The sequence below is a fragment of the Epinephelus moara genome, chromosome 2, assembly GCF_006386435.1.
Source record: "Epinephelus moara isolate mb chromosome 2, YSFRI_EMoa_1.0, whole genome shotgun sequence".
Taxonomy (NCBI): domain Eukaryota; kingdom Metazoa; phylum Chordata; class Actinopteri; order Perciformes; family Serranidae; genus Epinephelus; species Epinephelus moara.
In genome coordinates this window covers 41,647,795-41,660,264 of record NC_065507.1, presented here as the reverse complement: position 1 = coordinate 41,660,264, position 12,470 = coordinate 41,647,795, and the positions used below count along the sequence as shown (strand labels likewise).

General features: G+C 41.1%; 1 protein-coding gene across 8 annotated transcripts in view; it reads left to right on the top strand.

Moving 5' to 3' along the window:
• Window positions 1–12,470, top strand: part of fat3a (FAT atypical cadherin 3a) — a 383,130-nt gene that overhangs the window by 128,234 nt on the left and 242,426 nt on the right. For all 8 annotated transcript variants that reach the window (XM_050055175.1, XM_050055199.1, XM_050055166.1 and 5 more), the window contains one exon: window positions 7,364–10,690. In XM_050055175.1, coding sequence (XP_049911132.1) covers window positions 7,381–10,690 — 3,310 coding nt within the window. In that variant the 5' untranslated portion in view covers window positions 7,364–7,380. The remainder of the gene's footprint in view (window positions 1–7,363; window positions 10,691–12,470) is intronic.

The window sequence follows — 12,470 nt, the reverse complement described above, 5'->3', positions numbered from 1 at the left end:
ATTCCCTGGGGGCACTGCCGGAAGTGAAGGGGTTGAGCGATCCCCGAGGCCCCTGCACTTCCGTTAGTCGAAAAACTACGGGCAGTGCCTCCAGAGGTAAAGGAAGAAAAAAAAAAATCCTTTTTTTTTTCTTTTTTTCTTTTTTTTCTTCCCGATGGATTTCCAGATTGGAGGGGGAGGGAATATCACCTACTTGGTGGAGGTCTGCACTCTCTGACTGCTTTTCTAGTTTTTTAAATAAAACCAACAGAACTTTTGTAACAGATATTTCTGATGAGTACCAATAATGAGTACAGTAATATATTCTTGACATGTACCCAAGCAAAATTATTATGCATTGCAACCACATTTGATCTGTATCCACAGTCACGGGTCCAACATCACACAACATCCGGGTAGCCCCTTTACCAGCGAGATGCAATTATGCCCCACTGCAAAATACTGTCTACGGTCTGTCTCTGTCCAAGCAGGACTCAAACATCAATCCAAATTAGTCTTCAGTTTGAAAGACAGACTGAATAGGTAATATATAATAAAGAAGTTAACACTGTAACATTTTCACAGGCCTCCTGCTGTCTACTGTTTACTAACCCGTTTTTCAGCCTGTTTGTGATGTTGAACGTGACACACTAGGAAAAAAAAAAACAGAGAGGCATGTTCGTTTGTTGCAGAGCAGTGTACACATTTGTAGTCAAATGGCAATGGGAAAGGAGTCTATAGCCTATTTTTAGTGGATTTTCCTGTGTTTAAAAAACCTGCGTACATGTGCTGATTTTGATGAAAAAGGGGATATGTCAGGCTGAATGACACTGGCATGTTCTGTAGTATGAAAAAATCTCTGCTTAAGTATGAATTTATGAAACAATTAAATATCAGGATTCAAAGGAATAAATTCAATGCCATATGAGGCCATAATATCCTTTAAGGTTGTATTTTGTCGTATCTCTTTAGTGATGTCTGATGTCTCTGATGCCGCATGTGGTTTTGTTTTGTCGGGTTACTTTTGTTTTTCTTTGTCCCTGCTGTACTCCGGGGGGTATTCCATCAATGTAGGTATCCAGACTAAGGTGTAATCTTGAAGTTTGACTAAATGCCAACCCCCAGTCTAGCACCAACCCATTCCATCAAGTGAAATCAGCTAGCTCCAATTGACGCTAATTCAAGCCTCACCCGATAAGCCTCAACTCATGCACGCACCCAGGGAAAATAAAAAGCCCACACTAGTCGAGTGCCGAAAATGTTGCAAAATGTCAAAAAGCAAAGGAAAGGAGTGAGTGGAGGCTTTTTCTGCGGCAGAGCAAACGCACCTTATGGAAGTGTATGAGGACTATAAGGACATAATTACGAAAAAGGCAATACTGCAGCAATTAATAAAGCAAAGGAAGTGGCGTGGCGGAATATTGCCGACAGGCTAAATGTGTAAGTGACAAAGAAAATTCAGCATTTCAGCATAATATTATGTTATATAAATCCCGCATCAAAGGGACAAAATATATGTATCTAAGAACACCTATTAAATCTAACAATTCAAGTATGCCTGATGAAATTCACCACATGTGTAAATTAATATTAGTGATAGACTATTTATCACATTTATCTACTGATTCCTATGTAAATTCCAGATGATGCATTTAATCAAACTATTTTATGTGAATCATGGCATTTATCACATAACTGATTGTAGATTTTGACATTTCTGAAATGATCAGTTTATAAGAAATAATCACATTACATTTATCTGTTGATTGTAGAAAATGACATTTAGCAAATCCATCAGTTCAGTGGAGATGAGGAAACCTATTAAGTGAATGCAGTTGATGGTGAATCAGTTATCTATTTCTCATCATTTGGGAGTCAACTGTAAGCTCTATCCCTGATTATATCAAAATAAGGAAAATCCCCTTAAATGTATGGAATGTGCTATAGGATGAGGAACAGACAAACCACAATGGTGTGTGTCCCATTTTAATGTGGTTGCTTTGTGTCATGGTTAATTCATAAATATAAAAGATAACCATATGTTAATGTGAACAAATCAAGCCCTATGCATGATGTATGGTGATGCTAGAAATAATCAAAATGAATAGAAAATACACCCTTTTTACCTCTCTGCAAACAGTTGCCTTACTTAGCCTCTCAGCATCACCAACACTATACAGGAATGTACCGCTAGCAAAGAACCTCAGTGCAATACAGACTGACTGCACAGTGGTCAGAGACGGCTGCGGCGTGTGACCTTTATAATGTGTGGTTCCAGCAAACTGCATAGATACCAAACCAGTACCTCTCCCACAGATAGGAGTCTGTCTGTATCAATGGGTTGGTCCTGTCCTGGAAGACCCATGGGGCTGGTGGTGGTTGGAAGGCCCACTGAACAATGTGGGCCTCCTCATCAGCAGGATCCTCGAAGAAGGGGCATGCCATTATTTCCTAATTTACTCTGTCTTGCTCTGTCTCTGTGTCTCTCTGGGTGTGTCCCTCTCCTTCCCTTGGATACACTCTTTATATGGCCGTTGTCAGCTGACCTTAATTGGCTGTGAGTTTGCCTCAGTTTCATTTTATTATAGTTTTGTTTTTATTAGTTTGATTTTGGCTTTATTGTTGTAAGTGTTATTTTTTTTAAATTATCTTATTCTTATTACATTTTAATTTGTTTTTTGATAATTATGTTATATATTTTATGATCTACATATTATTATATCATTACATGACAGTTGTGAGTGTGTAAAAGCACTGGCAGAACTGTCTTTTAGGTGTCTGTTCTTGTCTGTTGAACATTTTTTGATCATAGATGGAGCTAATCCTCACCTGAATCCTGCTACAGACCAGGATTGCCTGGCAGCATAAGTTACCATAGTTACTAGGCTGGGATTCGGGTTAACCACCTTGATGGAACAGAGTTGTGGCTCAAGTTGATGGAACGGAAACCAGAGTTTAGCTTGATGTATCAGGCTTAGCCAGAAACATGGTTTCCATGGTTACCGATGTGAGGCTAATCTTAGCCACTTTGTTGGAACAGAACTCTGGCTCACATTAGCCAGGCTTGGCCATTTAAGCCTGGATTTGCCTTTAGCCTGCTTGATGGAATACCAAGGCAGCCCCCTCACTCTGACATCTCTCCACTTTGTGCATGTACAGGTCCTGTTTGTGCATGTGTGTGTCTTTCGGACCTGTGTATTAATGACAAAAGAGTGAAAAAATTGAATTTTCCCTCAGTGGGATTAATAAATATATATATATATATATAAATATATATACATACATACATATATATATATATATATATATATATATATATATATATATATATACATATATAATTATATTTTTATTAATATATACTTATATATATTTCATCCCCAGAATAGTTTCAGAGCTCTCTGTGTTTGTTTCTCTTGGTGCCTTATTGATCTGAATATCATTGTTTGGGTATAATTTTATTCAAAAGGTTACAATTCTTGGAAACTATCACTGTTTGTACATGTTTTAGCCCACCTGTTTTCTGATTTCATTACTTTCAAACTATAAAGAATAAGGTAAGAATAACATAGTAAATAAACTATATATATATACACTGTATAGGGAAGGGAACCAATTAAATACATCATAGTTGCAGATTGTTTTCCCTGTTTCAGAAAAATAAAATATGACACAGCAGTGGGCTAAATGACTTTTTTTGGGGGGATATTTTGTACAGTGATCGACAAACCACACATTCATTACATTCCTGTTGACTTAATGTGTTTTTTATACCTCCCGGGCAGCCACTGGCTTCCATTCATTCCTGTACATTTTTACAAACTTGAGGACACTTAGTAACCAAAAGTCACTGACTTGCCACTAACTTGATATGATTTCTAACCCAAGCAGATGTGATGTTCACTGTGAGGGATGTTATAGTCTCTGCTGGATCATTTGGTTGGTGAATGGGAAAAAAAGCAACACAGTATGGGAAAAAGGAAACTTTCCTACAAAAATCTATAACACTATGGTGTTCATCACAAATGATAGAGAGTAAACCAAAATAGAGAAAACAGGACTTGTAGTACATGGCCTAAAATATGCAAAAATTCTGGTGTGGTCTCAGATTATATGAGAAATAGCAAAGTGAAAATCACATGTACTCCCACAATATATTTAGCTTCTCACCTCTATCTACATGCATTTACAACTCTCTCTCTCTCTCTCACACACACACACACACACACACACACACACACACACAAATTCTTAAAATGTCCTGAAAAATAAAAATGTGTTTACCGCCACACATCAGAGAAAACACAAGCCTAAGCACTATTTGCCGCAGGGTGTGACGTGGCAGCTCCAGCCTGCCGATGGTTTCTGTCTCTGGTAGATAGTCCTTGTGACCACTGTTGTCACTGATCTCAACAGTAGGATCTAAAGGGGAGAGCAGAGCAGTATATCAGGTACATGTGCTCAATGTCAACTCACTGCACACTGCCCTCCAACCAGCCCTAAGGGCAAAGTTCTACATATGGGGGACAGGAATGAGCTCTAAAAGGCTATGAGCGTGTGTGTGTGTGTGTGTGTGTGTGTGTGTGTGTGTGTGTGGTTTCAAACATAGCAGAGAACACTTTGCCCAGATGTGTGTTTATGGTACTTTCAAAATTGGCTGCTTCTTGGGTATTGTTAAATTTCATCAATTCAAAATAACAGCAGGCTACATTTAAACTCTACAGTTGTAACAGCAGTGGTGCCACAGGCTGTGTCAGTCTAATGAGCATTTTTCTCCACACATGCTGTTTCCTCCAGCCAGTGTAGGAAATTAAAAAAATATTTGGGGGACAACTTTTGCCCCCATGGTCTAAAAGAAAAATGTTGTGGGTACTTTAACAAAATAGTAATTAGTCCATAATTAGTCCATAAAGTAGTTTTTAAAACATTATTTATGTGAGTTTTAAAAGTAAAAAGGGAAATAAAGACAGTTCTAAAGTGTTAGCGTTTTATTTAGCTCTTAATAGCCTTAATATATGTATAATGCATTAGTTGATCGATAAATTGAAAACTTCATTACAGTCAGTTAATAGTCTTTTTAAACATCCACTTTAGAAATTGTAAAAGGTCTATTAAGCAATTAAAGACACATTGAGATTCAATATAATACTGCATTTGTACTGTATAAACATGTTCACATTACATCACACATTATCCATGCTCTCTTCAAAGACACCAAACGCCAAAGCAAACAGGAGTTGCTGGTTTACTGCTGTCACAATCTTTTGTTTGTTATGGTGTGACTTTCAGAAGTGACCTAACATGGCATCCGCAGCAATACATGGGTTTCCATGTAGCAACATTGTACAAAAAACGATGTATGGTCACATAGGTAAAAGTCTGAATACAGACAGTTTGAATACATCAGGATTCCTACTGGAAAGCTACAAATGATATAAAAAACTTAAAAAATGATAAAAAATAATAGAGCTACCCTTTCAGTTGATTTAATCTCTTAAGTGTTTGTTTATATTTGTTTGCTCACAGAAACAAAGAAAAAAAATCCCATTCATAAAGTGCCTTTTGATTATTTTCACAAGACATTTCTCATGGTACACTCATACATACACACATGTATACAGTATGACAATAAAGGAGTTTTTGTGGGAATGTCAAACTTTCAGACCATTTTGAGGAGTGCCTATGATTTGCATATTCCAGATTTTATTTTAAGTGTGTCATGCAGTATGGGACTTACACTGGCCTGGTCTTGGTCTTGACCTGGTCTCAAACCCCAAGTCTTGGTCATGTGTTGGTCTGAGTACACTCTGGTTTAGGTGGTCCTAAGTGTAACATTGGTATACACTACCTTTCCAGTAGTTTCACCCTTTCTTGTCTGATGTATCTCTATATCTTTCTAACCCCATATATTTTCTCACAAATACATGAATATATGTATGTCAGATTAGCTGTGCTAATTACCACTTACTCTCTGGTAACTGAAGCAGTACCCCTGGTTAGAAATCACTGACCCAAATAGAAATAAGAAAGCACAAACACTCAGCAAGTACCATCAGCACAGTTCTTATAGCCCTGGAAGACTCCCATCTATCCATTAACATACATATATTTTCAACATGGATATACATGCAAATAAAATCTAAGTGAAGAGTGACAACAGAACAAAATCAGCCTGGATTCAAAGGGTTAATGCAGTGTTGAGGCATCATTACGGTGCCTCCCTGCTGGACCTAGTTTTTCAAAGGAGAGATGTACTGACCCAGTAAAGCTGACTGAGACTGCCCTTAGACACTTCCAGCAGGAAAGTCCTCGAAACCCCCACCATACTCACCCCACACATCCACCCTCACTGACTGAAGCTGACACTGAGATGACAGTTTAAGGTCAGAAGTGTTGTTTTTGGCATTTCACTCGTTTGGATTCCAGCCTTTCTTCCCTGAATGACTGTTGAATTTAAATGCAGGCTTAGGCATCGGTATGCATTGTTTCAGATGAGGTGGTTTTTGGTCATGCTCGCAAAGCCAAATGCTTTTTTCTTTCAGTCAGAAGTTAACACTGGATCAGTTCCTGTTAGACACAAAAACAAAGTTTGTGCTCTTGCAGGAACTGTGTTCACGTGAGTGTAACTATGTGTGTTGAAAAATTGTAGTGTTAGCTGTGTACTTCAGCAGTGTTATTATCAGTGTGCTCAGACACCGCCTGTTTTTTCCCGCCCCATCTCTCCATCCCTTGTGGTGGAAAGTGCCAAGTCATCAAAATGCAGACCACTATGGCACTCCTATGGCCACAACATGGCTTTTACCGGATCAGGCTTTTCTCCCAAAGCCCAGATTGGCACATATTTGTGGCTGCTTACTTTCAGGACACTTTTTTTCCCTAGAAAAAAAAAAGAAAGAACAAAATCTGAACACAGCAGCTACTTGCTCTCTGTTTCAAAACCATAACTGGTTTGAGTCTGGAGATATTACATGGTTTAAAGACACAGGGCTGCAGTTTTCATGTATTTCAGGAAATGGGTTATGATAGGGTCATGGTGTGGCAGCCCATCATTTTGCCCTCTGCACTTATTTTCTTTAGTGTTTGTTTTGGTGATGTTACACTTCTCTTTCTAGCCATACAATTATTTTGTTCCTTCTCAAACCACCTCTGGTTTTTCAGTAAGCTGCAATTGACTGTTGACACTGATCTCAGTGTCCAGAGACCACACAAGGATGATGTCAGCCTTCATTTTGGTTGCCCAGTTACTGAGGACGCCCCCACCCCTTCCAACTTCTAATCTAACCCTGCTGTCCAAAGGACATATAAATAATGATTAAAAAAAAGGAGCCTGCAAATGTCACCTTCCTGTAGCTAACCTTTTTCTGTTTGTCTCTTTCCATTTCAGGATGGAGTGATGATGGGATGGATGTGAATATGGGCCAGTGGGCAGGCATGCGAGCCCCTCTCCTCAGCCTGGCCCTGCTGCTGCTGTTGCTGCTCTTCAAGCCACCACCCTGCTGCGGCCAGAATACCCATGCGGGCCTTCAGGATGGACCTCACTTTGGCTTTACTCAGGCTGTCTACCACGCAACGGTTTACGAAAACTCAGCAGCACGCACCTATGCCAACAGTAAAGTTAAAATGGGAATCCACCTGGCACAGCGCTCCTGGGAGATCCGCTACAGAATCACCTCTGGTGATGATGAAGGGTTTTTCAAGGCAGAGGAGTATGTGCTGGGTGACTTCTGTTTCTTGCGCATAAGGACTAAAGGTGGCAACGCAGCTATCTTGAACCGAGAGATTCAGGATAATTATGTATTGACAGTAAAAGCTTCTGTCAAGGGAGAGGCCCTCCTTGAGACCTGGACAAAAGTCAGCATCCAGGTCTTGGATATGAATGACCTACGACCCTTGTTCTCACCCACCACTTACTCCGTCACCATAGCGGAGAGCACCCCTCTCAGGACAAGCATAGCACAAGTTACTGCCACAGATGCAGATATTGGTTCCAATGGGGAGTTTTACTATTTTTTCAAGGAGAAAATGGAGTTGTTTGCTGTACACCCAACCAGTGGAGTTGTTTCTCTCAGTGGAAAGCTGAATGTTGATGAGCAGAATCGGTACGATTTAGAAATTTTGGCGGTGGACCGTGGCATGAAGCTCTATGGAAATAATGGGGTCAGCAGCACAGCCAAGCTTTTTGTCCATGTAGAACGTGTGAATGAGCATGCCCCAGTCATGACTGCGGTCACCCACAGCCCCTCGTGGCTTGATAAAAACCCTGTGTATGCCATGGTCACTGTTGAAGACCTAGATGAAGGCTTAAATGGAGAAATAGACTCAGTGGTCATTGTGGGTGGAGACCCTTCAGAGCAGTTTTTTGTGGAAAGATCTGCAGAAGGCGAGTTTGCCATAAAGGCCTCTGAGTCAGTAAATTGGGAGACATACCCATATGGCTGTAACCTCACTTTGCAGGCTAAAGACAGAGGAGCCCCACAGAAGTTCTCTGCTGTTAAGGTTGTCCACATTATGGTCAAGAAACGACAGACAGCAGAAGCTGCATTTGAGCAGGAGATATATGATGTTAGTCTGAATGAAATTTCACCACCAGGCACAATTGTAGAAGCTGTTAAACTTAAGCCAGAGCCTGATGATGCAGAGTATATCCTGACACCTTCTGCAGATTCAGCTTTTTTTCAAATGAACACCCTAACAGGCGTAATCTCTACCACTCACTGGTTCACTCAGTTGACCCAGGATGTCTTTAATCTTGAGGTAATGGAAATAGATAGTGAGCTCAAAGTTAAAGTGCAGGTTACTATTGAGGATGCCAATGACAACACACCAACATTTGATCTGTCCTCTTATGAGGTTTCGGTTAATGAGAGTGTACTAGTTGGGACCAATGTGTTAACGGTTTCCGCAGTGGATGAGGATAAAGGAGAAAATGGATACATAACTTACAGCATTTCCAGCCTTCAGCCATTACCCTTCAAAATCAATCAGTTCTCTGGTGTCATCAGCACTATTAAAGAGTTGGACTTTGAATCATCATCAGAGAGCTTTGTGTTTGTTGTCAGAGCATCTGACTGGGGGTCGCCTTACAGGCGAGAGAGTGAAGTCAATGTGACAATCCACCTGGAAAATATAAATGACAACCAGCCATTGTTTGAGAAGGTAGCATGCCAGGGTGTGATCTCTAGGGACTTCCCAGTGGATGAAGTGATTACCACAATGTCTGCAATTGACATAGATGAGTTGGAATTAGTAAAATATAAGATCATTTCAGGTAACGACTGGGGGTACTTTGACCTCAACCCAGATTCAGGGGTCCTTTCACTGCGACATTCCCTTGCAACTGCCAGTCCAAAGAATGGTGTCTTTAGTCTCAAAATAACTGCCACAGATGGTGAGAATTTTTCTGATCCTATGTTTGTTAACATCTCAGTTGCTCATGGGAAATCTCCTCCCAAAAGTTTCAACTGTAAAGAGACAAGAGTAGCCCAAAAGTTAGCTGAGAAGTTACTCAAAAAGTCCAAAGCAAGCACAAAGCCCAAAATTGAGGAAGGCTTTATTGACCTTTTCTCTGTCAATCGGCAGACACCCCAGTTTGACAAAGCTTTTCCGACAGATATTGCTGTGCGGGAAGACCTTAAGATTGGCTCAAGCGTTTTCAAGGTCAGTGCCTATGATGGTGACACAGGTTTCAATGGTCAGATTCTGTACTCTATTTCAGATGGAAACACTCACAGCTGTTTTAAAATTGACATGGAGACTGGTCTTATCAGTGTCTTCCTCCCTTTGGACAGAGAAAAGAGGGATCGCTATCTCCTCAACCTAACTATCTATGACCTTGGCCTGCCACAGAAAACTGCCTGGCGTTTGCTTACTGTTTACATAGAGGATGCTAATGATAATGCACCCCAGTTTTTGCAAGAAGGAGGCTATGGAATTATGATACCTGAAAACACTGCCATAGGTACAGATGTCATCCAGGTTGAGGCCACTGACAAAGATCTAGGACCCAATGGGGAAATTATGTACTCTGTTTTAACCAGCACCACCCAGTTTGGTATCAACAGCACTAATGGCATAGTGTATGTAGCTGGTCAACTAGACAGGGAGTTTGTTTCTGCTTTTAACCTGAAGATTGAGGCTCGGGACAAGGCAGAGAAAGGGGGCCAGAGGTTTTCTGTAACCACTTTGAAAATCATTTTAGAGGATGTGAATGACTGTCCCCCACTATTTATTCCCAGTGTCTACAAAGCCAGAGCTCTAGAGGATCTCCCAGTAGGAACTGTTGTGGCCTGGTTAGAAACCCAGGACCCAGATTTGGGGTTGGGAGGCCAGGTCCGGTACTCTCTGGCCAATGACTACAACGGATGGTTTGAGGTAGACAAAGCCAGTGGAGCTATTCGGCTGACAAAAGAGTTGGACTATGAGACCCAGCAGTTCTACAACCTTACTGTGAAGGCCAAAGACAAGGGAAGGCCTGTTTCTCTTCTCTCAGTCACCTTTGTGGAGGTGGAGGTCGTAGATGTGAACGAAAACCTCTACGCTCCATACTTTTCCCACTTTGCCTTGACAGGATTAGTGAAGGAGAATTCCCGGATTGGAACTACACTACTCCAAGTCACCGCTAACGATGATGATGCTGGCAGAGATGGAGAAATCCAATACTCCATTCGTGACGGGAGTGGGCTTGGACGATTTGCCATTGATGAAGAGACAGGTGAGTTGTTTTTTTTTTTAAAAATTGTGTTATGTGTGTCATGCTTTCAACAAGTATTTCCCTGTGATGGAAGTCACAAACTACGTTTACTTTTGTCACTGTAACACAGTCGTATTTTGTGTACTTTTCTGAGTTTTTCATTTCTCCATATTGTAAGTGGAATTTCAAGTTGCATCCATGAAAGAGTCAGAACGAAAGTCACCTGAAAAAGTCATGATAAGCAGTGTCAGAACTGAACAAAAGGAAGGTGGTAGATCATCAGCAGCAGCAGCAACAAAGCTGCTGGTGTTATTGCAGCTGCAGCAGGGCAGAACTCCATGTCCAGATTGGTGACACTCTGCATTCAGCTGACATTATGTAAAGGATACATTTTTTAAATGTATCCATTCACTGGCTGAGTGTCGGGTGGTAGGAGGGTGCACTGACACCTGGTAGCAGTTTGTGAACAATATAGAAACTGCACAACAATGCATTACTCTACCTCAGCATAAGTTAAGACAGCACGACCCAGTGAGCATGTTAAATGACCCAAATCAAAAACACCCATGATGTTGCGAAACATCAGATGCACACTGGGTCTGAGGAGCACAGTGGGACAGGGCAACCTGGTCTCACTCTGATGTTGTAGAAAACCAGGGCTTGGTCTGTGACTTCCAGCTTAAGACACTGACGTAAAAAGATGTCTTTTTACTTCAGCATGATATGCAGTTGGTCGTCACTATTGCTTAACAGTGCCCGGCAGCGTCAGGGGGAAACGCAGTTGGACAGCAACGAAATTTAAGGCGGCGGAAGTGTTCGCTTCCCATAAGATTGTAACGCCAAACCCTGTTCTTTAGTCCTAAACACAACCATGTGCATGTGTTGGCTAAACATAACAGTTTGTGTTTGTTGCTGAAGGAAAAAACGTCAATTTGTGGTGTTTTACTGATGTATTACTTTTATTTTGAAAGATACCTTATACAAACTGTACATTTCGAGTGAAAACGGAAGTGTATTTTGAAAACAGACAATGCATGTAACAGGCTGAAGTTGACACGGCGTGCTAGAACGGCAACAACAAACGCAGCGAGGGTACCTTGCATGTCATATGTTGATGTCGAATGTCCATGACCAAATGTTGATGCAGTATGTGATGGGGTCGGAGTGAGAATGTGTTGGACAGAGAGGCTGGTTATATAATGCATTTAGAATGAATAAGCGGAGAAGCTGAACCTAGAGCAGATTGAGGAGGACTTTGCTCTATGCAAGACTTGAAGAATGTCATTCAGACAGGTGACAACAAACTCAGTACTTGGTGTAAGTCAGTGTACAGGGGGAGTTGCCAACAACCACTGCCTTGCTGAGAAATATAGTTTTGTGCATGTCACAGTTTGCTGTATGTAAAAACTGTGCATTTCTTGCAAGACTTCACTGTGGAAGGTGGTTGTATATTTCTAATTGATAATAAGTTGTATGCACAGGCTGCTAATGTCAATCTATAGAAAAGGAATTCATTGGGCGGCTGTGGTTCAGAGGTAGAGCAGGTCGTCCACCAATCTAAAGATTAGCGGTTCGATCCCGGGCTCCTCCAGTCTGCATGTCGAAGTACCCTTGAGCAAGATAGTGAACCCCAAATTGCTCCCAATGGCTGTTCCATTGGTGTGTGAGTGTGTTAAAACTGAGTAGCAGGTGGCACCTTGTATGGTAGCCTCGGCCACCAGTGTATGAATGTGTGTGTGAATGGGTGGACGTGACTCGTAGTGTATAAAGCACTTTGAGTGGTCGGATGACTAGAAAGGCG